Source organism: Danaus plexippus (assembly GCF_018135715.1).
Source record: "Danaus plexippus chromosome 16 unlocalized genomic scaffold, MEX_DaPlex mxdp_23, whole genome shotgun sequence".
NCBI classification, from domain to species: domain Eukaryota; kingdom Metazoa; phylum Arthropoda; class Insecta; order Lepidoptera; family Nymphalidae; genus Danaus; species Danaus plexippus.
The window spans coordinates 1,499,835-1,522,098 of NW_026869851.1; the positions used below are offsets into that span (position 1 = coordinate 1,499,835).

General features: G+C 31.8%; 4 protein-coding genes across 7 annotated transcripts; 2 read left to right on the plus strand and 2 right to left on the minus strand.

The window, feature by feature from the left end:
• Window positions 1-681: 681 nt before the first annotated feature.
• On the plus strand, window positions 682-6,010 carry LOC133320240 (uncharacterized). Of its 3 annotated transcripts, none has more exons than XM_061528018.1 (7): window positions 682-812; window positions 888-1,018; window positions 2,235-2,397; window positions 2,597-2,737; window positions 4,245-4,448; window positions 4,637-4,876; window positions 5,175-6,010. In XM_061528018.1, exons 2-7 carry the CDS (start codon window positions 954-956, stop codon window positions 5,511-5,513), a joined length of 1,152 nt encoding a protein of 383 aa, XP_061384002.1. In that variant the 5' UTR covers window positions 682-812; window positions 888-953; the 3' UTR covers window positions 5,514-6,010. The 3 variants fall into 3 exon arrangements, with proteins under 3 accessions (XP_061384002.1, XP_061384004.1, XP_061384003.1); XM_061528019.1 differs by having other exon boundaries at window positions 741-763; window positions 887-1,018; XM_061528020.1 differs by lacking the exon at window positions 4,245-4,448.
• A 352-nt stretch (window positions 6,011-6,362) lies between these two features.
• LOC116771645 (uncharacterized) lies at window positions 6,363-14,538 on the minus strand. Of its 2 annotated transcripts, XM_032663537.2 has the most exons (9): window positions 14,415-14,538; window positions 12,921-14,144; window positions 12,370-12,539; window positions 12,072-12,221; window positions 11,488-11,573; window positions 10,295-10,452; window positions 8,048-8,326; window positions 7,569-7,781; window positions 6,363-7,332 (listed from the first exon to the last, which is right to left on the minus strand). In XM_032663537.2, the coding sequence occupies exons 2-8, from the start codon at window positions 14,140-14,142 to the stop codon at window positions 7,588-7,590; spliced, it is 2,259 nt and encodes a 752-aa protein (XP_032519428.2). In that variant the 5' UTR covers window positions 14,143-14,144; window positions 14,415-14,538; the 3' UTR covers window positions 6,363-7,332; window positions 7,569-7,587. The 2 variants fall into 2 exon arrangements, with proteins under 2 accessions (XP_032519428.2, XP_032519427.2); XM_032663536.2 differs by lacking the exon at window positions 14,415-14,538 and having other exon boundaries at window positions 7,577-7,781; window positions 12,921-14,344.
• A 33-nt stretch (window positions 14,539-14,571) lies between these two features.
• Window positions 14,572-19,836, plus strand: LOC116771648 (ras-related protein Rab-2A). The gene is made up of 6 exons (XM_032663539.2): window positions 14,572-14,774; window positions 15,234-15,393; window positions 16,079-16,234; window positions 16,757-16,937; window positions 18,271-18,411; window positions 18,644-19,836. Exons 1-5 carry the CDS (start codon window positions 14,729-14,731, stop codon window positions 18,364-18,366), a joined length of 639 nt encoding a protein of 212 aa, XP_032519430.1. The 5' UTR covers window positions 14,572-14,728; the 3' UTR covers window positions 18,367-18,411; window positions 18,644-19,836.
• On the minus strand, window positions 19,600-21,942 carry LOC116771647 (uncharacterized). Its single transcript, XM_032663538.2, has 5 exons — window positions 21,758-21,942; window positions 21,456-21,664; window positions 21,065-21,271; window positions 20,567-20,721; window positions 19,600-20,280 (listed from the first exon to the last, which is right to left on the minus strand). The coding sequence occupies exons 1-5, from the start codon at window positions 21,789-21,791 to the stop codon at window positions 20,052-20,054; spliced, it is 834 nt and encodes a 277-aa protein (XP_032519429.1). The 5' UTR covers window positions 21,792-21,942; the 3' UTR covers window positions 19,600-20,051.
• Between the last annotated feature and the right edge of the window lie 322 nt (window positions 21,943-22,264).

A 22,264-nucleotide genomic window follows, 5' to 3' on the forward strand; every position in this document is an offset into this window, starting at 1 on the left:
AGTCTGAGAACCTGACGATATTTAAGAATAAAGTCATCGGTGACATCAGTTACGCTGACGTCACTCTTTTTTAAAAAAAGTTCAAAGTGGTTTCCTACTCCGACACATCCAATAACGTCACCAAATACAAAATAAATCACATTTCTTTATTTATAAAGTTGTTACGTACGCGCTACATATTATAAAATAAATGAACATCGTTGTATGGATAAAATATCATATAACAAGTGACGCCGCTGACTCCGCGGAACGAACACAAAGCCGTGTGAACCAGAAGATTCCTGATACCACACAAGCTATGTAATGGCATTGCTATCCTAACATCGGGGCAATCATGTAGTCTTAGGTGTAGGTTATAAGTTTTAATATGTAATTTTTATTATAATATACATATAAGTATGTTTCGTAATTTTCCTGGAACCTCCGGTTGCCACCTTATATAATTAAGTCACGAAAAACGTAACTACGATAATATGTGGTATATTATATACAAGAAATAATTAAAAATTTAATTCCCAATAAATGCACGCCAATAATTCCTGAGTAAGTAATTTATCAAAGCAAGCTTTAAAAAGTCCTGATTTCAAGCAACACTAGTACAAACCTACAGCTAAACATTGACATTGACATTTCATCTTGACTTGTGTCAATCTCATATGACACTATGCTATAGGTAGGCGGATGTCCGATGTCGATTGTCGTCGACAATTTGTCAAGCCCAGAGGCCAGAACAGTTTACGTCAAACAGTGATAGCAGAAGGGGGTCTGTGTTATTGTACTCTTATTTGTTATCTTCAAGAATTTTATTAACTGTAAGTACAAGCTTCACAATTACTAGACTTATATAAGAGACATTAAAAAAATTAAACCTAATTATAATTTTAAGGGGGATTCATTGAGGAATTTAACCACATATTTCAAGAGAAAGTGCTTGGCGCGCAGTCAAAATCAGGATGAATTCTATCACAAGTATATTCAGAATAATTAACACAAGCAGTAGAAGCTTAAGAACATTAAGGTATGCAGGTTTTTGGGTTTGCTACATCCATTTTTAAAACAAATTTAATATCACTTATCTTGCTATTAATATTAACGACGAAAATGTTATGGTATATACAAAAGTGATGTTACATTGAGAATATGCACAACACTATCTATTTTAAACTTCACATATAATATAAAATAAAATCATAAGTATAATTCAGCAATATGCATTATATTTATTTATGCATGACGACACAGTACTCAATCCTCCTTGCATAGATGAAGTCAATTATTCAACACTAACAGAACATCTTAACTAGAATCTTAGTTACAAGAATTTAATTCATCAAAAACAATTTTATACTTAAACAATCAACTATCTTATCCTTGTTTAAGGACTTATTGTTAAATGATAATGAATTTAATATAATATATATTTCTATTTCTGTATGTATTTTCAAATTAGACTTGACCTAATAATTTTACCTCTGGATTATATAATCTTCATCTGTAATAAAATACCTTAAAGTAAAATGTCAACCTTTGATTTGACTTCGTTTTTTCAGTTTCATCATTGAAATTTCTTATGTTGTAAAAATATATTTTATTCATACAATAATGATACATGTTTAGCATAATCTAAATAACAAAAGTCATATATACATAAGTCAAATATCCCAGAATATTTGAATATGAAATAACACAACAAAAGGTTTTATCTTTCATCTTAACATGATGCCCAATTGTTTATTTTAGATAGTTCCATTGTTGTATTTGTATTTTAAAGGCACAGACTAAAAAAATCTGTATTATCTGTGGTAATATTAACATTTGAAAAGATTAAATAAATTTTAAAAGAACCAATAACTATTTAGAGCTCTGTTTAATTGAAAATTTAACAGTTCATTGTTGTCCGTTATACAATCCGGTCTTCTTTGGGCAAGTTATAATTTATATCTTTATTATTACTTATATAAAAAAAGTTCCATTTTATATTATTGCCCCATTTTATTGCTATAATTACTTGCAGTTTAATTTCATTAAAGCAGAAAAAAAAAGTTTCTGAATAGGAATCTCATTTTAATCTATAAGTATTAATATATTTTACATTACATTGCATCAATTTTATTTTACAACATAATATAAAAAAAACTTTTCCGTAATTGTTTCGTCTTTCGTGTCTCATATACAAGGAGTTGTTTGAATAAAAAAAAAAACATAACTTATATTCAATTATATTAATATTACAGTATACCAGGACAGCATATAGCTAAAATGGCTACGAACGCGTCTGTATCAGAAATGGAGAAAGAGAGGGAATTGTTTTTAGACGTCTTCCCAAGTATTATGGACACACTGGTAACAAAGACCAAGTTTTCTCATGTACCACATGTCGCTAATTGGACCAAGAAGGTATTATTTCTGTATAAAAATAAATTTTCTACTCATTCATATATTATTCCGTGATTAAGTATCACAATAGTTTCTGTACATAAATCCCGCTTAAAATATTCTTAATATCTAAGAGTATAAGTTGGGATTTACATACATTTGCAGTTATGGGCTTTAGAGTTAAGATGTTTTTTTTTTGTCAATATTGTTTACATTACAGGTACTTGAATACAATTTGCAAGGTGGTAAGAAGAATCGTGGACTTTCGGCTGCTCTTGCTTACGAGATGCTAGAAGATCCGGAGAAAATAACAGAGGAAAAGCTCAAAATCAGCAGAGTGTTGGGCTGGTGTGTTGAAATGGTAACGTATTTTAATCCTTATTACTAAATACAGAGAGCTTAAATTTCAAGTCCATTAATATATAGATCTATACCCGGAAAAAATATTTTTTTATTATTAAGCCTAAGTGAAAGTCCAATCAAAATAGGTCGTTGTAGAGATTCAACAGATAGATGGACATATGTACATTTGTACACATTTATTAGCATTTAGCAAAAATGTAATTATTTGAATGGTAAAAACAGACTATTTATTAATTTGTGTAATAAACCAGTTAAAACCAGTTTAAACCAGTCTGTCTTATACCGTCGCTATAGTTTTGACAGTCACACCAAGGTTTTATACTCAAATAGCAGGGAAATAAAGACTAAACCCATAACTCTGGATATAATAATAACGCTATATTTGAAATTTAATAATCAACTTTATAATAAAAACGACCTTCAAGGAAATAGATAATAATAAAAATGTACAGCTGTCTTCATACCTATTAAATTAAGATCTATAATTAAAATTAGCTATTGAATTTTTATAATAAATAAAATTAGTTATATAAGTTATAGCTGAGATCTGATTTTCGCGAGTATTCATTTAAATTAAACAATTTTTTTTTCTCCGATTATTACGCGCTATTTTATTATTTGAGAATCTCGTCTGCCCGTGATCACGGTTGCTGCAAAGTTTTCGAAACATCGGGAGTGTGTAGATTTTTAAAAAAAAAAAGAATTAAATTACGCGTAGTGATCCGAAAAAAATGTTTTATTTACCTATATCTTAATAATAACGAAACATGTATTTCAATAACGTTAGATAATATAAAGTTTAAATAATCTCAATTGTGATTAAGTAAGACCAAGTAAAAGAATACTTAAGTTATCGTCTTTACGGAAATTACTAAAACTGACATTATTTCGTAATTCATATAATAATATAATGCAAGTTCAATTATAAATGACAATGTGTTTTTAAGATAACTACGCGGTTTTATTTTAATATTTTATATGATTCTTATTATTATTATTATATATTATTATTATTCTTTCTCATGTTTCTGTTACTTTACAGTAAAACTACACGTAAATAACGTGTTCTACAACATAAAAAAATATATAATTGTCATTAAACAATTAACAACTAGTGCAAAGAAACTGTCCAATGACAAAAAACCGCAACAAGAATGGTTGAATCGTTTATGAGCTACAATCTCACACACAGACACACATACTTACTAAACGACATCAAACTTATTACAACCATCTTTTTGCGGCGATGGATGAAAAAATAATTTAAGTGAAAAATATTAATAAAACGGATTGATAAATTTATGACTGTTTTTATCACTACAAATCATTGAGAGCGCCGTTATTATGCCCCGCACTTTATTATTGGCATTACTTCATATAAGGACTCATAAAAATATTACGCTGAGTTTACACTGGAAAATCTATGTTCGTTTGAATGAGTCTAATTGAAGTTAAGTATGCAACTGTGACGTCACTATAGATAATGACTTTTTTTCCTTATAAAGCTGCAATCGTATCTGGTGGTCGTGGATGACATGATGGACGGCGCCACCAAACGCCGCGGCATACCATGCTGGTATTGTTTACCTAATGTGGGACTTGGGGCTATTAACGACTCCATTTTGATATATTCAGCATTAAAAGAGATATTGGCTGCACATTGTAAACATTTGCCTCAATACGAGCTCATAGTAAATGAGTATGATGAGGTAATTTTATTTTTTCTTAAAATTCCTTTTGGCTGTTAATTCAATTGTATAAATTTTATCGATTTTATTTACAAATAAAACGCTTAAGATATTTTTATATCAGTTTTAATTGTCAATATACATGACATGACAGTGTTGCTAGTCCAAAAAAATATAATTATTGTTACTTGTTTTTTTGTATTTTTTAGGCGTTGTTATACACAACTATGGGTCAACACTTGGACTTTGAAATGGCTCACAGGCACAAAAAGGACTACAGTCTGTTCACAACAGAGAAATATAACTCTATAGCGAAGTTTAAGACCGCGTACTATACGTACAAGCTTCCTGTTTGTTTGGGTTTATTATTGGCAAATAAGACAGATCCCGAAACTCACAAGAGGGCTGAGAGTATATGCATTGATATAGGACTTTTGTTCCAAATGCAGGTAACATTTATTATTGATCATTTATGCTTTATTGATATTTCTTTTACGATAACTAATTAGCCATCCGGAGGAATGATCTCTTCCGCCGCAAGTTTTATTAATAGTACTAATTAAAAAGTGGTAGATGTTAATATTTTTTAACAATTTAATGATAAAGTACTTTATATAAGCAAACAGCATACATAAAGGGTAAATTTTTTGTTTTTTTACATTATTTTGTATCTCAAATGACTTGAAAAATTCCCAAAAAAAAGATTTTTGTAGTTATATTGTGAACTACACCCTATTATTGTTTCAGGATGACTTCATAGACTGCTTTGGAGTTGAGACATTGACTGGTAAGATTGGTAACGACATCCAAGAAGGTAAATGTTCTTGGCTGGCGGTCCAAGCACTACAACACTGCAGCCAAAAACAGAGGACTGTGTTCGTATCGTGCTACGGCAGCCCAGAACCGGCCCATATAGAGAGAATTAAGAGATTATATGAAGAATTAGAACTGCCAGCATTATATCACAGGACTGAGAAACATTTGTATGACACGATCATCAAGAATCTAGAACAGTTACCGCCCGACAGCATGTCACCAAAGTTATTTGTTAAGCTGCTTGACCTTATTTATGATAGGAAGAACTGAACATTAATATCAAAGTTACATATAGGACCTAAAAAATTTATGGGTTATAGGAAATGATGTTTATTGGTGTTCCTCGTGGAGGCTGCATGAATATTATAAGGATTCAATATCCTCGGGTAACTTACTACTTAGAAACTGTGTTATATATACAAATCATATAGAATTTTAATAGAGAATTCAGTTTTATATTCTGTATTCAAAGCTATTTTTATTTGATATATTTTTAATAACTGACTATTTTGTATACACTTGTAGTTATATATATTAAGGCACTTGATTGAAGTAACATTTTAATGTCCACTGACAATTGTACATAAAATAATAATACAAAGTATTGAAAGGTTCGTTAAACTTAATGTCTATGGTTATCATTTATGAGGGAAATTCATGTCGGCTATGACTTATGCTTATGTCTACTTATTTTCATTAATAGTTTCGCAGTTTGTATGGAAAATATCAAATTCCTTTATTACAAGTATGAAAGTTTTTTTTTAATTTATTGATTGAATTTTTTTTTAATAAAAGACCCATCAATGATAGTTTTTCAATGATCACCATATTTCATATACACTTTAGTGTTAATGTTTTTACATATTTCTCATGTTAAAATTAACTAATCTTTTATCTCTATATATTCGGATAACCTTTATATAATTGAGCTGTGGTTGAATGGTGAAAGGGTGGCTGGATTATTTATTAACGTAATAAATTGAATATGAAAAAAAGGTTTTTTGATTTATTCAATTTTATGTGTCACGTGGGTTGGTAAGACACGTTGTCTTAGCTCTTCAAATCCTTCGAAAGTATGAAATAATGTGATAGATCATAATTTACAATGAAACAAATATAATTCTATGATATTATATTCCAAAAATATAATGTTATACATAACATTGTTTCGTCGATATTCACGTCAAGTTTACAACCGATACATAATACAAGAAAAGATTGTAGACTACCTCCCAAACAGACCAATGTAATACATATCACACTGTTGGCGCTAAAAATAATTTAGTTAAACGATTTCATCAACAAAAAAAACACTTGGCAGTACAGTAGTGACAGTTTGTGTTCAGCAGTATGGTACTCCGCAGAGGTTGGATTTCACTTATGGCAACACAAAGATCTTGAATAAATTAAAAAAAAAAACTAATAACACAAATCACGCGAAGGCAACGCACCATGACATTTGGAGTTCCGAAAATATATTCCGAACTGAATACTTAAGAGACACTACGTGTTAGCTCAACCATTATTTCTGTGTAGAAACGTTTACATGTGTTATGTGCTAATATAATTTTGACTAGTAAGCACCAATTGACTAAAATACATGTTAATATTATTAAATCAATTATTTACATCAAGTGGCTAACAAAATTTAGCCAAACGAGAAGCTTTGATTATTATGAATATGTTCTATTAAATTATAAGAGAAACCTTCCATCCATACAAACCGGAACAGTTCAACAAATTTTAACACAACGGCTGTACAAAATAAACGTTTGAGCGAATCATATAAAACTAAGCCCTAAAAATCAACATTTTATATTAATCATTAATGATATATATATTAACAATACATATATATTAAAAATATATATATTAACTTTATATGCAGCAAGCATTCCTTACATGCTATGCTTGGTACGTTACAGCATTGGATACTTTATGTAAACATTGCATACGAGAAGCTAAGGATATAGAAACTGTATGTGTGTCTGTTGTATAATAAAAGGCGTTAACAAATAATATTCGGTGGTATACAATAAGTTCTCAAAACGCTCCCACCCATAGACAATTCTTCGTTTGCACAGCACACCTGAAATATGTATGTATACATTAATATATTATATACTATCAAAATGTTCATAATAATACAAACATAATAATTAATTTGTATTACCTCAACTTATTCAAACTATGAAGTAACAAGAACAAAACACTCCATTTAGTATATATTTAGAAAACATTTTGTACAATGAAGAGACATGAAAAAAAAATTATTAATTTAGCATAAAAGACGGTAGTTCTGATATCAAAAAAATAACAAAGTACCCCCTCACTATATAGGTGTTCACATTGTGTCGTCCGGAGCTAGAAGCGGTAACTGTGAAGCGTGTACAAGCCGCCTGTGTGCCTCTGAGCCAGTGAGGACGGCGATGGTGACCCCCGCCTGGTACGAGGCCGGTATACGGACGTGACGAGTACGCGTACCCTGCTCTGACCACCCTGTAGATCGCCATTCACGTATCACGTTGGCGACTTGACCTTTGATAATATTAAAGAATTCTATTAAGATTAACGCGAATAAGAAATGCAAAACATGTTGCTATTATTTGTTATTATCAAATAACGATAGAGAAATCTCAAAAATGTACATTTTGTTAACAAGTGCATCTCAGTTCCACTTGCAATAAAAAGTGCTATTGATTTGAAAGAACCAATTTACAGTAGTTACTTTGAAGTTATGAACTAAACGATCAGTTTTTAAGTAAAACGAATGTCAAAATGTTGTGGTTGGTAAATATACGTACCTAACACATTGAATGTATGAAACCGTCTGTCGGGCACGAACATCAGTGGCGTTAGGTCAGTGTCCGCTGTGAATCTAGCGAGGACGTCACGGCTTCGTACAAGGAGTACAGAAGGTGATGTCAGACGAGGCCACAGAACGGTTTCACGGAGACACTCCAAGGGATTCGTCAAGTAAACACCCTGTGAAGACACTCCGAAAATCATTTGGTGGTGCCACGAATCTGGTATTTCACCCTCGCAGCCCATTTGCATGTTCATCGTTAGTATTGGTACTGCACCTGGAAAATTTGATTTTTTTTTTTAATTTATTGATGGTTTTAATCAAAAACGGAACTGTATTTTTTTCAATGTCTATATATTTAATCATTTTGGTAAAATAATAAAAAAAATACTGAGTTTAAAAAGGTCAGAGGACACCTCTCAACATATCATGGATTCAGCGTGCGGGTGCCGGGTCCTTGCAGGGAGAGGAGCTTCAACAGTGCCTGGGACTTGTGACCCAGGGGCCACCTCCACCGTTCAAGCTCCTTTCTACCTAACCAAATTTGAAACAAACCTACTAGTACTGCCTTCGAAGTATGTCATATAGCCAAAAATGAATTGATGTTGGTTCTGGACCAGCCCAAGTCTTTTAGTAGGTTGTAGAGAGATTTAGCTGATATACCTCTCGCTCTCACTTCTACAAATTGTACAAATTTACGACGAAACTATTAGGTAAGTTTATTAGTTTAGAATTTTGAAATCTGCCATTTTATATGACTATTCACTGAGTTTTCTTATTTTCGCGGTAATTTTTTTTAATAATAATTAGTTAAACTGAAACGGAGAGGTACAAGAAAGAGAATCGAATCGCTACGATTGCACTATATAAAGTAGGTATGGACTAGGGAGCCCAACATATTTTGTAACTCCTTCATACGCTAGATATTACTCGGACGTTTTATGTAATGGGCTATTGATATTTAAAAAGAAACTCCTTTGTTAGTGACAGAAGAACGCAAGAACGGAATATACGTGGATAGAGCTAATTTTTTTCATAAATTGGTACCAAAGAAGTAACAACTCGGAGAAATCCTGTCAGAAAGCAGAAGATTTTATTTTATCAATTTATGGGGAAGGCACTTGGAACTTTATCACGTATTTTAAAAGATACCTTAACTTGCAGAGTATAAGAGAAGAATAGGTCATTTCTTAACCGACAGTTTCAAATAAAAATAATGGTAAATTTAAACAACTACTGTAAAGGGAGGTCACGGAACAGAAATATTTATAAATGAGAAAGTTTTAACAATGAAACAATATGCTAACAAACAAAATGTATTAAGCTGAGAGCTCCAACGACGCTTCCTTGTCGCTTAGCAGAGAACAAAGAAGACATTATCCGACTTCAGTGACGATTTGATGGGTAGTGTTAGAGCTATGAAGCAGTGACTGACAATGAGTCCTATTTTGGTTAAAAATTGTGTGAAATTGCTAGAAAAGTTCACCAAGATGGCACTGATGACAGAGTAACAACACCATTTTCAAAGACCAAGAAAGGTCCTTTGAGCCAAGTTCGACACCTTACAAAAAAGCTTAACCCGCCGAATCTTGGTTAAAAGATTGGCTGTCATCTAATCTTGATTTTAACCCTAATTTATGGTCAGTTTTAGACAGTAAGGTTGTCTAACCGTCATTATAAATAAATACAAGAAAATTGTTTTCTTTGTTACAATCTTACCACCGTTTGTGGTAGGACTAAATGTAATGGGTGAAATAGTGAGTAAGGAAGTCTAATAAATGTAATAGAAAACAATAAGAGTATATTTATAACTGTTCTATTAAGTGATCCTATTTTAGGCAAACTAAGTAAGTTTTGCCCAACACTCTCAAGCGTCAGTGTCGCACCACGATAGGGTCCGGGAGAGTATATTGTGGGAGGCACTTTCTAACCGTAACGCATTCGCTAAGCAAAGCGGTTAGTCACCGAACTTAGTAAGAGCCCCAGCCGCTTCGTGATAGTTATACACGAGATAGAATTCACCAGATGATAGGAAATATCTTCGCACAAACACTTGACTTTAAACAACTAACAAACGCTATGAAACCGCTGTACCTCGCGAAGTAGGACGGAATTTTTTGTTTTGCCTATTAATAGTGTGCTTTCCATCAGGCCACGCTACTTTCGCTTTTAATTATTATAGAAGTAAAAACTGATTTATTGGTAAAGTTAGTGAGTTCTAATCGTTATGATAATGATTACATACCGAGTGATATCCAGTCAGCCAGCCAGTGACTAAGGGACACAGCTCGTTCGGGATGAGTGGGGAAAAACCTCGCTGTGAGTAGACCATCAGACGCGCGCTGCAAACACCTCACCAGATCCGCGGCCGTGCAGCCGGCGACAGAACGAGATAACAGATACCTGAAATACAGAAAACTACTAAAGCAAGGTCCCTTCCAAGGTTCAAAAAATATCTAGAGGTTCCATCGTGGTATATTTGGGTGATGAGTTATTTTAAGGCGCGGAATTAGATAGCGGTTCATAACAAACAGATTCTTATAACGGTAACTTCCTAGCATATGAAACTTCACGTAATGTACAATGTGGTCTCGTATCACAACTAATCCTTTATATTGATACTGGCAGGACTGACATTCTGAATGTTGGCTAAAGGTTTAAAAGTACGAACGATGGCTTTTTTTCACTGCTGTAACAAAAACTTTATATCCTTGGAAGCAAATTTTCTTGGTGACATTGTTTAACTATAATCTACCAGTTAAATTAAATTAATATTTTCGAATTATTACGCGTCATTTTATTATTTTAAAACCACAGCCACCATACTCGCGGGCAGACGAGATGATTGCTGTAAAGTAAGCGAAACGCCGGTGGTATGTAGTTTAAGTTCTTAGGTCTCATTATCTGCCAGATAGTGTTGAGTGTAATTTTGGACTTTTCGTGCAGGTTCGTGTCAGGTTATCAAATATCACGAAATAAAATAGACAGCTCATGTTTGCCACATCCTGCTAGTGTGTATGCGGGCGCAGATGCTGATAGACTTATTGAACATGCCAAAAAATACGCCTAAGACTAGAGAAGTATTTGTAATGTTATTATCCAAATATCATAAACCCATTTTTGTTTTATTAAAATTTATTTTCGGTAATTCTTACTTCTGATTTATTATTGCCGGGTGAATAAAAACGAAAGGATGAATATTAAACATTTTCAAAATTAAGTTTTTTACCCAAAACAAAGACATACAAATTTTGTCTGACATATGACAGTATATAACTATAAACTATAATATAGATATCCCAATAAGACTAGAGTCAAAATTATGGACACGGGAAAAAAAGTTCCACGTCAATGAAGCGTAAAAATTTTGATCAATTATTTTTACGTATTATCCAAGTCTTAGACAAGCTAATGTCTGACAAATATACGAAATCATACCTTGGTATTGGTGCATTGTATGCTCTGAGTCTGGTTCCTATGGATGAATTAATTCTCTCTATATTAACTGGGACACCCAGCGCTATCTGCAAACAAATGATTACGCGAGTGAAGACAGAAGCATAACAATAGAGCACAATAATTTAAATAGAGATATATTATTATTATTATTATTATTATTATTATTATTATATCATTATGAGCAAAGGCCTCTTGTCACATGGAGAAGGTTAGAGCATTAATCACCACGCTTGCTCAAGACGGGTTGGCGATTTCAATCTTATAATTTGAAATTACAAGACCAGGTTTCCTTACAATGTTTTTCTTCACCGTCTGTCAGTGGTGTCTAAATATTCTTAATAAGTACATATGAAAAGATCACATTGGTACTTGTCAGGTTTCGAACCCGCGCACTCACGTGTGACAGACGGGCCTGCACGCCACCACGATTCATTGTTATATACATCTAAGTTAATATAAAGATTGTGATAACGATGTCCATACGTTTAGTTTATTATAATTTAGATTTTTTATGAACACTTTTACTAGCAACACTAAGATGTAATATAACTAGCAACACTCACAAATACATTAACGACGGCCGTTGCCCCGCAAGCACTAGTCCCTATTTGTGTGACCTGCCGCTCGCAGGCCTCTCGTTCAGACCACACCATACATCTAGGTACCTCCACACATGCGATACTGCATTCTGAGGTGCCTAATTTATCGACCTCCTACACATGAATAAAAACAAATAAAAATGTACAATATGTCTTATCAGCTTCTTCCACTTAAATAAATATAATTTAGAATTTGCATACTATTCAATCTATATATTCCGTTGGATAACAAAAGGTATAGTATATTTTAGATTATATGTACCGAGCTGGCAGCATCTTGACTTTCGATATCTAACTTAATTTTATCTTTCATAAGTTTCTTGGCCATGTTGAGATGGTATAAGACAGATGATAAATTTGATGATTCAAACGCCGGTCTCTCCCCTTGATTGATTTGATGCGCAAAGGGCGCCTCAGCTTGTTCTTCTTCATCTAAAATTGTAAACTTGAAGATAAAAAGTTACGGACGTTGCATTCACTTTATTGTTCATTTACATAGTTTAATTTTAATGAGATCTAAAACTTTTGCGAGTATTCAATTAAATAAAACTAATATTTTCGGATTTACTACGCGTTTTTTTTTTATTATTTTAACTACAGACGTTTAGGTAACTTTGCAGCAACTGTGATCACGGACAGACGAGATGAAAAAAATGGCGTAATAAAGCCGAAAATATTAGTTTTATTTAAATTAATTTTACTAGACTAGACTTATAATTAAAAACAAGTATAAAAATGTATTAAAAAAAATGGTAAAAGCAATAAATATTGTGACCGATATAATGTTTTTTTTTTATGAATAATAATACTTACAATTCAAAATTTCTCTTGGTGATATTAAATCACCGCTCGAAATATGTACACTGACAGGATGAGTTGTGTTACAATGGGACATTGTCCGACGTACCAACAAATGTTCCCCTCTCGCGTTTATATGAGTGATAAATGGCCCAAAAGCTTGAACTGATCTGGTATTATCTGGTATACTCTGTGGCATTTCTACTCCTTGACTCGTTGATGGCACATTACAGTAATGAATTTGCACTTCCGATGGTTGTGATTGTGTGGAGCTACAAGCGACCACTACAGGTACTGCAGCTGGTAAATATTCTGGAGATGTGCCTCTAATAACTGGCTCATTCTCTTCTGGCATGTTAGCACACTCTAAATCCTCATCAGGGGTTGATTCATCTCCTGTATCCACTTCACATGAAGGCCCAGGATCAAAATCCATCTCCAGAAAGTCCATATCTGGACTTGATGCTCTTGAAGCTTGTTCTCTGACATTGGCAGCTGGAGCTTGGTAATTTGGCAGCATTGGTAGATGCTTATCAAGTGGTAAGCCCATATCTAAACTATAGAAAGAACTTGGCAAATCTGCCAAGTGTTCACCACCACGGTATGTGTATATACAACCATCTTCAGAGCCTAAAGAATAATCATCATTGCCAGTATCACTAGAGCTTTCATCAGCGTCTAAATTAGGTTTATTTAATTTTAAGGTAGATGGCCTCTTCTTATTTTCTCTTAAATCAAAAGTATCTGGCAAGTTCTCTAAGACTTTGCTTGAAGATGCACTACTAGTAGATGGTGCATTAAAATTATAAGAAGTACCTGCACTGCCTAAACATACTTTATGTTTTTGACACGTTTGTTTATCCTGACTGGATTCTAGGGGATTGTCACGAGAATTTGTATCTGAAACACTGCAACTTGTAGATTCGAGATTTGCAGTAGTGTTATTGATGTTATTTGTCATTTGAGTGTCTTTATTTCTTTGTTGTTCTGTAAGAGAGGGCAGTCTATTTGATGTCTCACTTAATTCATTACTCACTGAGGTCGTACTTCTACCTTTAGAGCCGTTTTGTGAGTTATAACAAGCATCGGTTTCATGTGACATTGATGTAAACACATTTTCATCACAGTCACCTTGCCCTCGTTGTTTTGATGTGCTACTACAACTGTTGGTTTTGTCACTTTCACGATCACATTTGTTACGATTTACAGCTGATGTTGATTCTTCTCTAGAATCCATAGCTACAAATATAATTTAATAACAATCGGCATTGTAGTTTAAGGTTACCAATAATTTTACTCTTAATTCTAAACTTTTACAAGGTCACAAATCGAAACTGAAGAATAATTTTCACACATTTATATTATATATTAACACAAAAAGGAGTTTTCAGTTGCAAATTATAGAAATATAACATTAAAAACAAACCAATTTTAATATACCAACTGACAGGTAAAAATTGTCTATGTTTTCATAAATATCAAAATTAAAAATTGCTAAAAGGGTCTTACTGGAATTAGAAATAACTTAGAGGTATAATGAAATAGTTATCCGCTACTATAGAAACTGAATAATAATTTTTATATCCTTGTTTTACATGTCTCTAAAACAAAACATGAGATATCAAAACTAATAACTACTGTTTTTGGTTCTTCTATCTATGACACTGTCAATTTTATAAAATTTTATAATGACACACTGAGACTGCTAAGCCAGCTGTAAGTTTTATAAAAACTACGTCGTATTGTCTCGAATCATATTACTTAGATTCTTGTGTAGTGACTTATTAATACTTACAAGTTTATCTGAGGGAACATTCACAACAATGGCATACGCCTATCTTTTCAAATACATCATCATTGGCGATACAGGTATTGATTTTATTTCCTTAATTTTTTCCATCACATCATTCTTCCCTTTGTTTGTATTTTTAAGGTCAAATGTCCATAAAACAACGTCAACAAAAAAAAAAGTGATCACGAGAGTAATTGACCCCTAATTTTGTCATTATATGAATATTTAATATGAATACTTACTGAAGTCCGCCTACGCCATGCCAAACTGAAATGCGTATAGCAGTTTTTACATGTTTACTCAAGTGTTTAAATTTAATATTATTTGCATTCACTTATCAGCATATTATAAGTTGTTATGACAAAATTATGTGGTTTATGATCTATCTATTGTGTCCCACATTGTTAACAAAGACAAAAACAAAGGAGAGTAATGTAGAATAAGTATCATGTTCCACAAAACTATTGTGTACCTTTATCCTTGAATATTTTTCCTTTATTAATATTGCCTAATTTTCTTCATGTTATTGTTTTTAGGTGTTGGTAAATCCTGCCTTCTCCTTCAGTTCACCGATAAAAGGTTCCAACCTGTCCATGACCTCACCATTGGTGTTGAGTTTGGTGCTCGCATGATCACCATCGATGGAAAACAGATCAAACTTCAGATTTGGGACACTGCTGGGCAGGAGGCCTTTAGGTGAGATTAATGCTACATTTCAATAAACACCTATTTTTGTCACCACTAGTATGTACAACACCATTTAAGAGAACTGTTTAATGTTTAATTTATTTATTTCTTTGTTATATGAAACCTCAAACTATTTGTTAGATATGGTGACTCAATCAAAACAATTTCAATGGAATTCTATTTAAAATAAGTACAGTTTGCATTTTAATTTATATATTCCAATGACATGTGTTGTTCATGAATGGCTTATCTACTATCTGAATGGTAAAGATAAATCAAACTATGTGTCCAGTGTAAAAATAATTTTCTTATGAGCAGGCTTGGGTGAAAAGTTTGTTTTAGAAAAAATATATCTTCTTTACCATTTATAATAAGATCTTATTGTTAGTAAAACATAAAATAAAACAGTGATTCAAAAACATGAAGATATTTCTGAGCTTGAATTATATTTAGAATCAATTGTGTTTGTTTTAAATTAAAATCTTTGTGATTATGGCAATTTTATTAATTATCTACATTGATAGTTATCAATGTCAATTCTAACAATTGTAAATCAGGTCACAGGTAATTTTTAAATTGAGTAAATATGAATATGCTGAATACCTCAATAGTAGTTTAAAATTTATTGATTGCATGTATTTAGTACTACCCAAATGTAGTTTTAAGTTTTAATTCATTAATGTTATTCTGTCAGATCGATAACCCGCTCATACTATCGTGGTGCGGCCGGTGCTTTGCTTGTCTATGACATCACCAGACGGGACACTTTCAACCATCTGACTACATGGCTTGAGGATGCTCGCCAGCACTCTAACTCCAACATGGTTATCATGCTCATCGGTAATAAGAGGTGAGTTTGTTAATTTTCAAATTATCAATAACTATTCAGACCATCCATCCAGACACAAGGATTTTAAAGTAACTGACAACACTTCAATAATACAGGTAGATGAAGTATGTTTAAATAAAATTTACATATAATTATGTTGTTAAAATTTACATAAATTAAATTAAATTCAATTGATATACCGGGAAGATTAATTCATACAAGTAGGAATTGAATCTACTATTTGACATCACTGTTATAAAAAACTAGAGAAATAATAAAATATAACTCTTAGCCCCAGGTATGATAAACGGTTAAAAAGCAATTAATAATAAAGACAAAAATTAAAAATATTTGGCACTAAGTATTTAGTTTGGGTATACATTATTTTTCTTATTAGGTAAATATTCTTCATAAAATATAAATACCTTAACTAACATATGGAGAAAACTCGTCTACTGTTCTACATCTAATAATTTTATCGGACCATTATAGAAAACACCCAAACTGAATAACAAATTATTTCATGTGTTAATTCGCATTCAGTGACTTGGAGTCCCGTCGTGAAGTAAAGAAGGAAGAGGGCGAGGCGTTCGCTCGTGAGCACGGACTGGTGTTCATGGAGACATCGGCTAAGACGGCTGCTAACGTTGAGGAGGCTTTCATCAACACCGCCAAGGAAATATATGAAAAGATACAGGAGGGAGTCTTTGACATCAACAATGAGGTATAACATGTACTATGAATTAACTTCTAGAAATATCTAAATAATTTTGATATAGACAGGCTCTTTATGTGATACTGAAAAACATATATTATTTTCATGCTATATCTTAACGTAGTATTGACTAATTCTCTATACACATTAAAATAATATACATATCTTATAAACAAGTCATTAAAAATATATACTTCACTGAATACAATTTCTTTAATATTTTAACTCTTTATTAATATCATCTTTACTTTTATATGTTCCAATACTTTAATTATTTTTCTTTTTATTCTATAGCTTAAATCACACTGGTGATCTTTTTAAAATATATAAAAAGAAATATTAGGTGTCATTGAAAAAATTTGTTTATTATAACGTCTCATTAACACTATCCTGCATTAACTTTGAGACCATCGTTTACGAATATATTTCGATGTCAATTTTATTCACATTACTAAGGATTCCTAACAAAATGACAAACGAACCCTTATAATTTCGTCCTTATCATCCGATGTCACGTAGTACATATAACATATGCCATTTTGTTCAGACATTTTGAACAGCGCAGTTTCATAGTTTGACATTAATATGCTTTGGTTGATTGTTATAAATATGGCTTTCATCTGTGCAAAGACATGCACATTATATTCTGCCAGTGTCGTGTAGAAAGGAGGAGACACGATTTATTATGTTTTTATCATATCTGTCACAAATGAGTACGTATTGTATTTTAATATATTAAATGTAGTATTTTTAATTATGTAATATAGGTAATTTCGATTTATTATGGCTAGATAAGAGGTCATCCACAAAGTACGTCACACGTTAATAGGGAGGGAGGGTGTCACCGACGTGTGACTTAATGTGACAAGGGGCGAGAGCGGGGGATCAACAGTTTTGTGACGTCATATATTAAAATTTAAAATACTAAAACGCAGTGTAGATATGTTTGATTTTATTAAATTATTATTTAATAAAACGGAGTAAAAAATGGAAATATAACTCTTTCCTCACGATTATTTTTAAAAACATACATAAATTAATAAATTGTGTGACGCTATTTCAGGAGGGGGGGGGGGGGGGTATTAAAATGTGATAAGGACGGGTGGAGGGGTTCAAAAGTAGTAAAATCCGTGTGATGTTCTTTATGGATGGCCCCTTATTGATAAATATTACTTATCAATAAAGTTTTGTTTCAATAATTCCCGACTTAATGTGCAACAACGTGAATTTTATAATTCAATGAAATTCCTGAACTTGTTAGATATAAAGATGAATAAGAAAACACTTAGGCAGGCAAAAAAATATTTGAGAGATTTTATATATTATTATATCCGTTTTTCAGGCCAACGGTATTAAGATCGGTCCTCAACACGGTGGGGCGGGGTCGGGTGGTGGAGCGCCGGGTGCTGGGGGCGCACCGCCTGGAGGGTGTTGTTAGGTGCTGCGATGCACACGCTGAGAAGGGCATGATTAGATGAATGGGGTTGGTATAAACAGTCATTGACTATGCTTAGTCTTAGTACAAATAATAGTACCCTAAACACAAGTTCTAATAGTTAAATTAAATATGGAAAGTTATCTGTTCTTCATTTATAAACCTACGTCTCGACACTATCGTTTATGAATTGATTTACAATTAATGAGTCAAAAAATATTAAATTTATCATATATATTATTTCTATTTAGATTTCACTGTTGAAATGTTTGTGTTTCAGAATGTATGCAGCTGTGTGCAATCAAAAAAGGGTATGAAACTTACTGCATGCCGGTTTAATAGTTTTATTCTTAATGCTATAGACTATGACGCATCTCAATTCAATGTAATAGTGATCGGGCCCTGGAGCCTACTATGCCGATAAACATTTAACTATGTGAATTAATTTTTATCTTAATCAAGGTATACTATAACATACCAAATTAAATAGAAATTGTACGTTCATATTTTTAATCTTTTTTTTTTTTTAATATTTAATTATCATATAAAATTGAAAATATCTTGAATGTTTATTTAATCTGTAGTGGCAGTAAAGTTAACTTCTCGTCTAGCTATTATCGTATTAGACGTAAGTTGAAATCATAACGCATAACCACATTAACGAATAACTGTAAGGTTGGACCAGGCATGGAAATATTTAGCTGTATTAATTGTTCCAAAAGGCAAATGTCTCGTATTGTCTGTGCACTTTTTCGTGATGTCTAAACATTCTGTCGCTGGAATAGCTTTTGATAACGCTTTTGTATATTTAAATGAATCAAACATGAATTTTGAACAGTCGTTTTGAGCTGGTGATCTCATATTTATTCCTGTTACGGAACATGTAAATAGGAGGTTACATTTGTTTGGAATGCTTTGTAAATATGGGTCCAGTCGCCCTTAACGAGTGCTAAAAAACCACTTCAATCAAGATCATCAAATTATCCATAGCATTTCTAATTTTATTTATTAATAGACATTTATAAAAAATTCATTTCACTATCAGAGGTCACAATATTTCTTTGATTGATTATGCAATATTTGACAGACAACATTGTGGACAAAATTATTTATATATATATATTATAATTTTTGTTAATGACAGATGTTTATTTTATTATTATATTTTATTGTCATCATTTGTTGTATACATTTTGATGCTTAAATGGATGGATATCAAATTTTTTCACAGCCATGTACAAGGTTGAGGCCTAGGAAATATGTTTGCACAATATGATGTGGGATAACACTTTCAGTGACATCCCAATACGAAATTGTGATTACAAGGAGTGCTCATATGATGGAAGAAAAATAAAAAAAAAATATATAGGTTACTTTAAGTTTAGCACATTGTATTGTAGTAATATTTTATAAGGTTACAATATGCAGACACATTTGTAAGGCATAATTCATGAAGTAAATGTTATAAAATTACATTTGTTGTTTTTTTTTTCATCACCGACTAATGATGAATGTATGCATGTTGTGGATCCAACTCTTTACAAACAATTAATAGTTTATATATGTAAACTTGTTTTTCAAAATAGATTTCATATTAAGATGGCACTTTGAAAAGAAAAAATATAGTCACAAATTAGCAAGACTAAACAAATTCTTTAGGTGCACTAATAACTTACGATCTATCACTATTATGCCTCGAGTCCGGTAATTTCATTTAAAACAGTGAACACAGCGTTTACAATTTCAGGTGTTTTCATTTTCAAAACCCCGTTACTTTTAACTTCAGCCTTGGATAGTATGACTTCGCACAGGTCAAACACAGTTATATCCAGTGTAAGTGTGTGATAAATTTGATTTTGTAGTATTTGATATGCCAAAGTAACCTGTTCCGATTCTCTATTAACTTCCTCCTTTATTCTGCAAAAGATATTTTTTTGAGAATGTTAAATTTTTAAAAGGAATACTCTATCATGTAGTTATAAGTGTCCATTCACAATAAAATTAATGCATAACCAGTTTAATTCAAGAAATAATAATTGACATTAGCTCCAAGTTAACAACAAATATCAATTTAATAAAAAAAAAATGTATTCAGACATATGTTAAGTATCGTATGATTGTAGCCACCATGAATAATTGTGGTTTCCAAATACCGTCAGCTGCTTGCTCAAAATGTTTTTATATTTCTCACATCAATTCTTACCCATTCCATATAATATGCAGATCTCCTACATCAAATGTCAAAGTGAGTTTGTCCTTGAAATTAACCTGCGGTGTTTTATATATGAGAACAAATGGATCTGTACTTCTGGATGTGTCATGTTCAATAAAACTAAATCCAAACTGCAGCAGCTGATGCTGGAAAGAAATATAGATTATAAGTTATAAGAAGAATCTTCTTTTTTGATTGTCTGTGCAGGAGTAGAAAGTATAAAAAGTTTTTTATTTTATAAAAATGGTCATAAATTCAAACAGCCATCAATGTGAATGGTCAATGTTTAATCATCTTTCAATAACATAACTAAACTGGCTAAGGGTTTGTATTCATTACCAACAAATAAAAATATTTAAAAAGTGTTAAAGTTATGAAAGTACAAATTTTGATTTTTTAGTAAATTGCATAACTTACAGAGACCTCTACTGGCATTCATAATTATTTAATACATAGAATTTTATATGATCATTTACTGTTATAATATACCTGGGTGAAATTATATTGTTTTATATTGCAATCAAATAAAGTCTGGAGTGTGTTCTTGACGGTGGTGCCGACCCTTTGTTCCCCTCGATCAAGCATGTAAGGCAAATGGATGGCATCATTTATATTTACACTTACACCCCAAGATAAAAGAATTGCCGAATACACCAGTTTCGTTTTATTATCTTGGGTGGTTGAGGAAACTGTTATCTAAAATTCAGTTCACGAATGTTATTATATTCATAGTATTCAAAATATTTTATGATTAAATTCGTCCTTAATTTCTGTAAGCTATAAAATATAATAATATTAATTTTTAAGAATATTTGAACAAATTAATTAAAATTAGATTTGATTGATGATTGTAAAATCGATTTTTGCTGAACTTCCTTACCATTAAGCCATTTGAATCTTCTTCTGAAAATTTTAAAAGTGGCAGATTTTCAACTTGGACCGTGTACTTTTGCGAAACATTAGTAGCCACAGTACTCACGAATGTTTGTCGTATTTTAAAAGCATATTGTTTTAATTTGATTTCACTGTATTGCAAATTGTGCATTGGAGATACTTTGTTTATTCGCCATAGCCCCTCATTATATATAACTAAAATATAATAATTTTAAATAAAAATTATTAAAAAAATATATATAATATTATATTTGGTATACTATGAAAAAATCAGCAAAAAATAAGTACCAGCTAAAGGGTCATTTATAACATGAGCATTCATATTTTTCGTAATCAACTCGCATTAGTTTCCTTACTATTACTTTGAACTTCAGTATTAATAAACAAATTCTATTCTAAATGACTGGATTTATATTCACTCCCAAAACTTTTTAAATATTTACCGTTGACCGCTATGATTTGAGATATTAATAAATTAAGAAATGATATGTCAAAATCTGCACAGACGAAATATGAAACAAATGAACTCTCCGTCGGTATATTTAAAATTATTAAGGTATTTATTCTTAATTATTTAAACAATAATATTAATGTGAATTATTTTTTACGTAAGAAATAAAGATCAAGTTGTCAAACTAAGTTAAAAATCATCTTGAAACTAGAAGTTTAAACTTCAAAAGTCAGAGTTCAATGTTGAAAGTATGGATATTCAGATTTACGTCAATATGTTGTTGTATGGATTAATTTAAACTAGAATTATACTTCGTTACCTAAACCTACCTAAACGATTCTCGA

Bases quoted from the DNA above. Each gene is read 5' to 3' on its own strand.
- LOC133320240 (XM_061528018.1), top strand. From the start codon at position 954: ATGAATTCTATCACAAGTATATTCAGAATAATTAACACAAGCAGTAGA. The intron at 2,398-2,596 runs GTATTATTTCTG...TTTACATTACAG, and splicing joins TCGCTAATTGGACCAAGAAG to GTACTTGAATACAATTTGCA. The intron at 4,877-5,174 runs GTAACATTTATT...TTATTGTTTCAG, and splicing joins GACTTTTGTTCCAAATGCAG to GATGACTTCATAGACTGCTT.
- LOC116771648 (XM_032663539.2), top strand. From the start codon at position 14,729: ATGGCATACGCCTATCTTTTCAAATACATCATCATTGGCGATACAG. The intron at 16,235-16,756 runs GTGAGTTTGTTA...ATTCGCATTCAG, and splicing joins ATGCTCATCGGTAATAAGAG to TGACTTGGAGTCCCGTCGTG. The intron at 16,938-18,270 runs GTATAACATGTA...TCCGTTTTTCAG, and splicing joins TCTTTGACATCAACAATGAG to GCCAACGGTATTAAGATCGG.
- LOC116771645 (XM_032663537.2), bottom strand. From the start codon at position 14,142: ATGGATTCTAGAGAAGAATCAACATCAGCTGTAAATCGTAACAAATGT. The intron at 11,574-12,071 runs GTGAGTGTTGCT...ATTTGTTTGCAG, and splicing joins CGGCCGTCGTTAATGTATTT to ATAGCGCTGGGTGTCCCAGT. The intron at 7,782-8,047 runs GTACGTATATTT...ATATTATCAAAG, and splicing joins TCATACATTCAATGTGTTAG to GTCAAGTCGCCAACGTGATA.
- LOC116771647 (XM_032663538.2), bottom strand. From the start codon at position 21,791: ATGAATGCTCATGTTATAAATGACCCTTTAGCTG. The intron at 21,665-21,757 runs GTACTTATTTTT...ATTATATTTTAG, and splicing joins TATAAATGACCCTTTAGCTG to TTATATATAATGAGGGGCTA. The intron at 20,722-21,064 runs GTATATTATAAC...ATTTCTTTCCAG, and splicing joins AACAATATAATTTCACCCAG to CATCAGCTGCTGCAGTTTGG.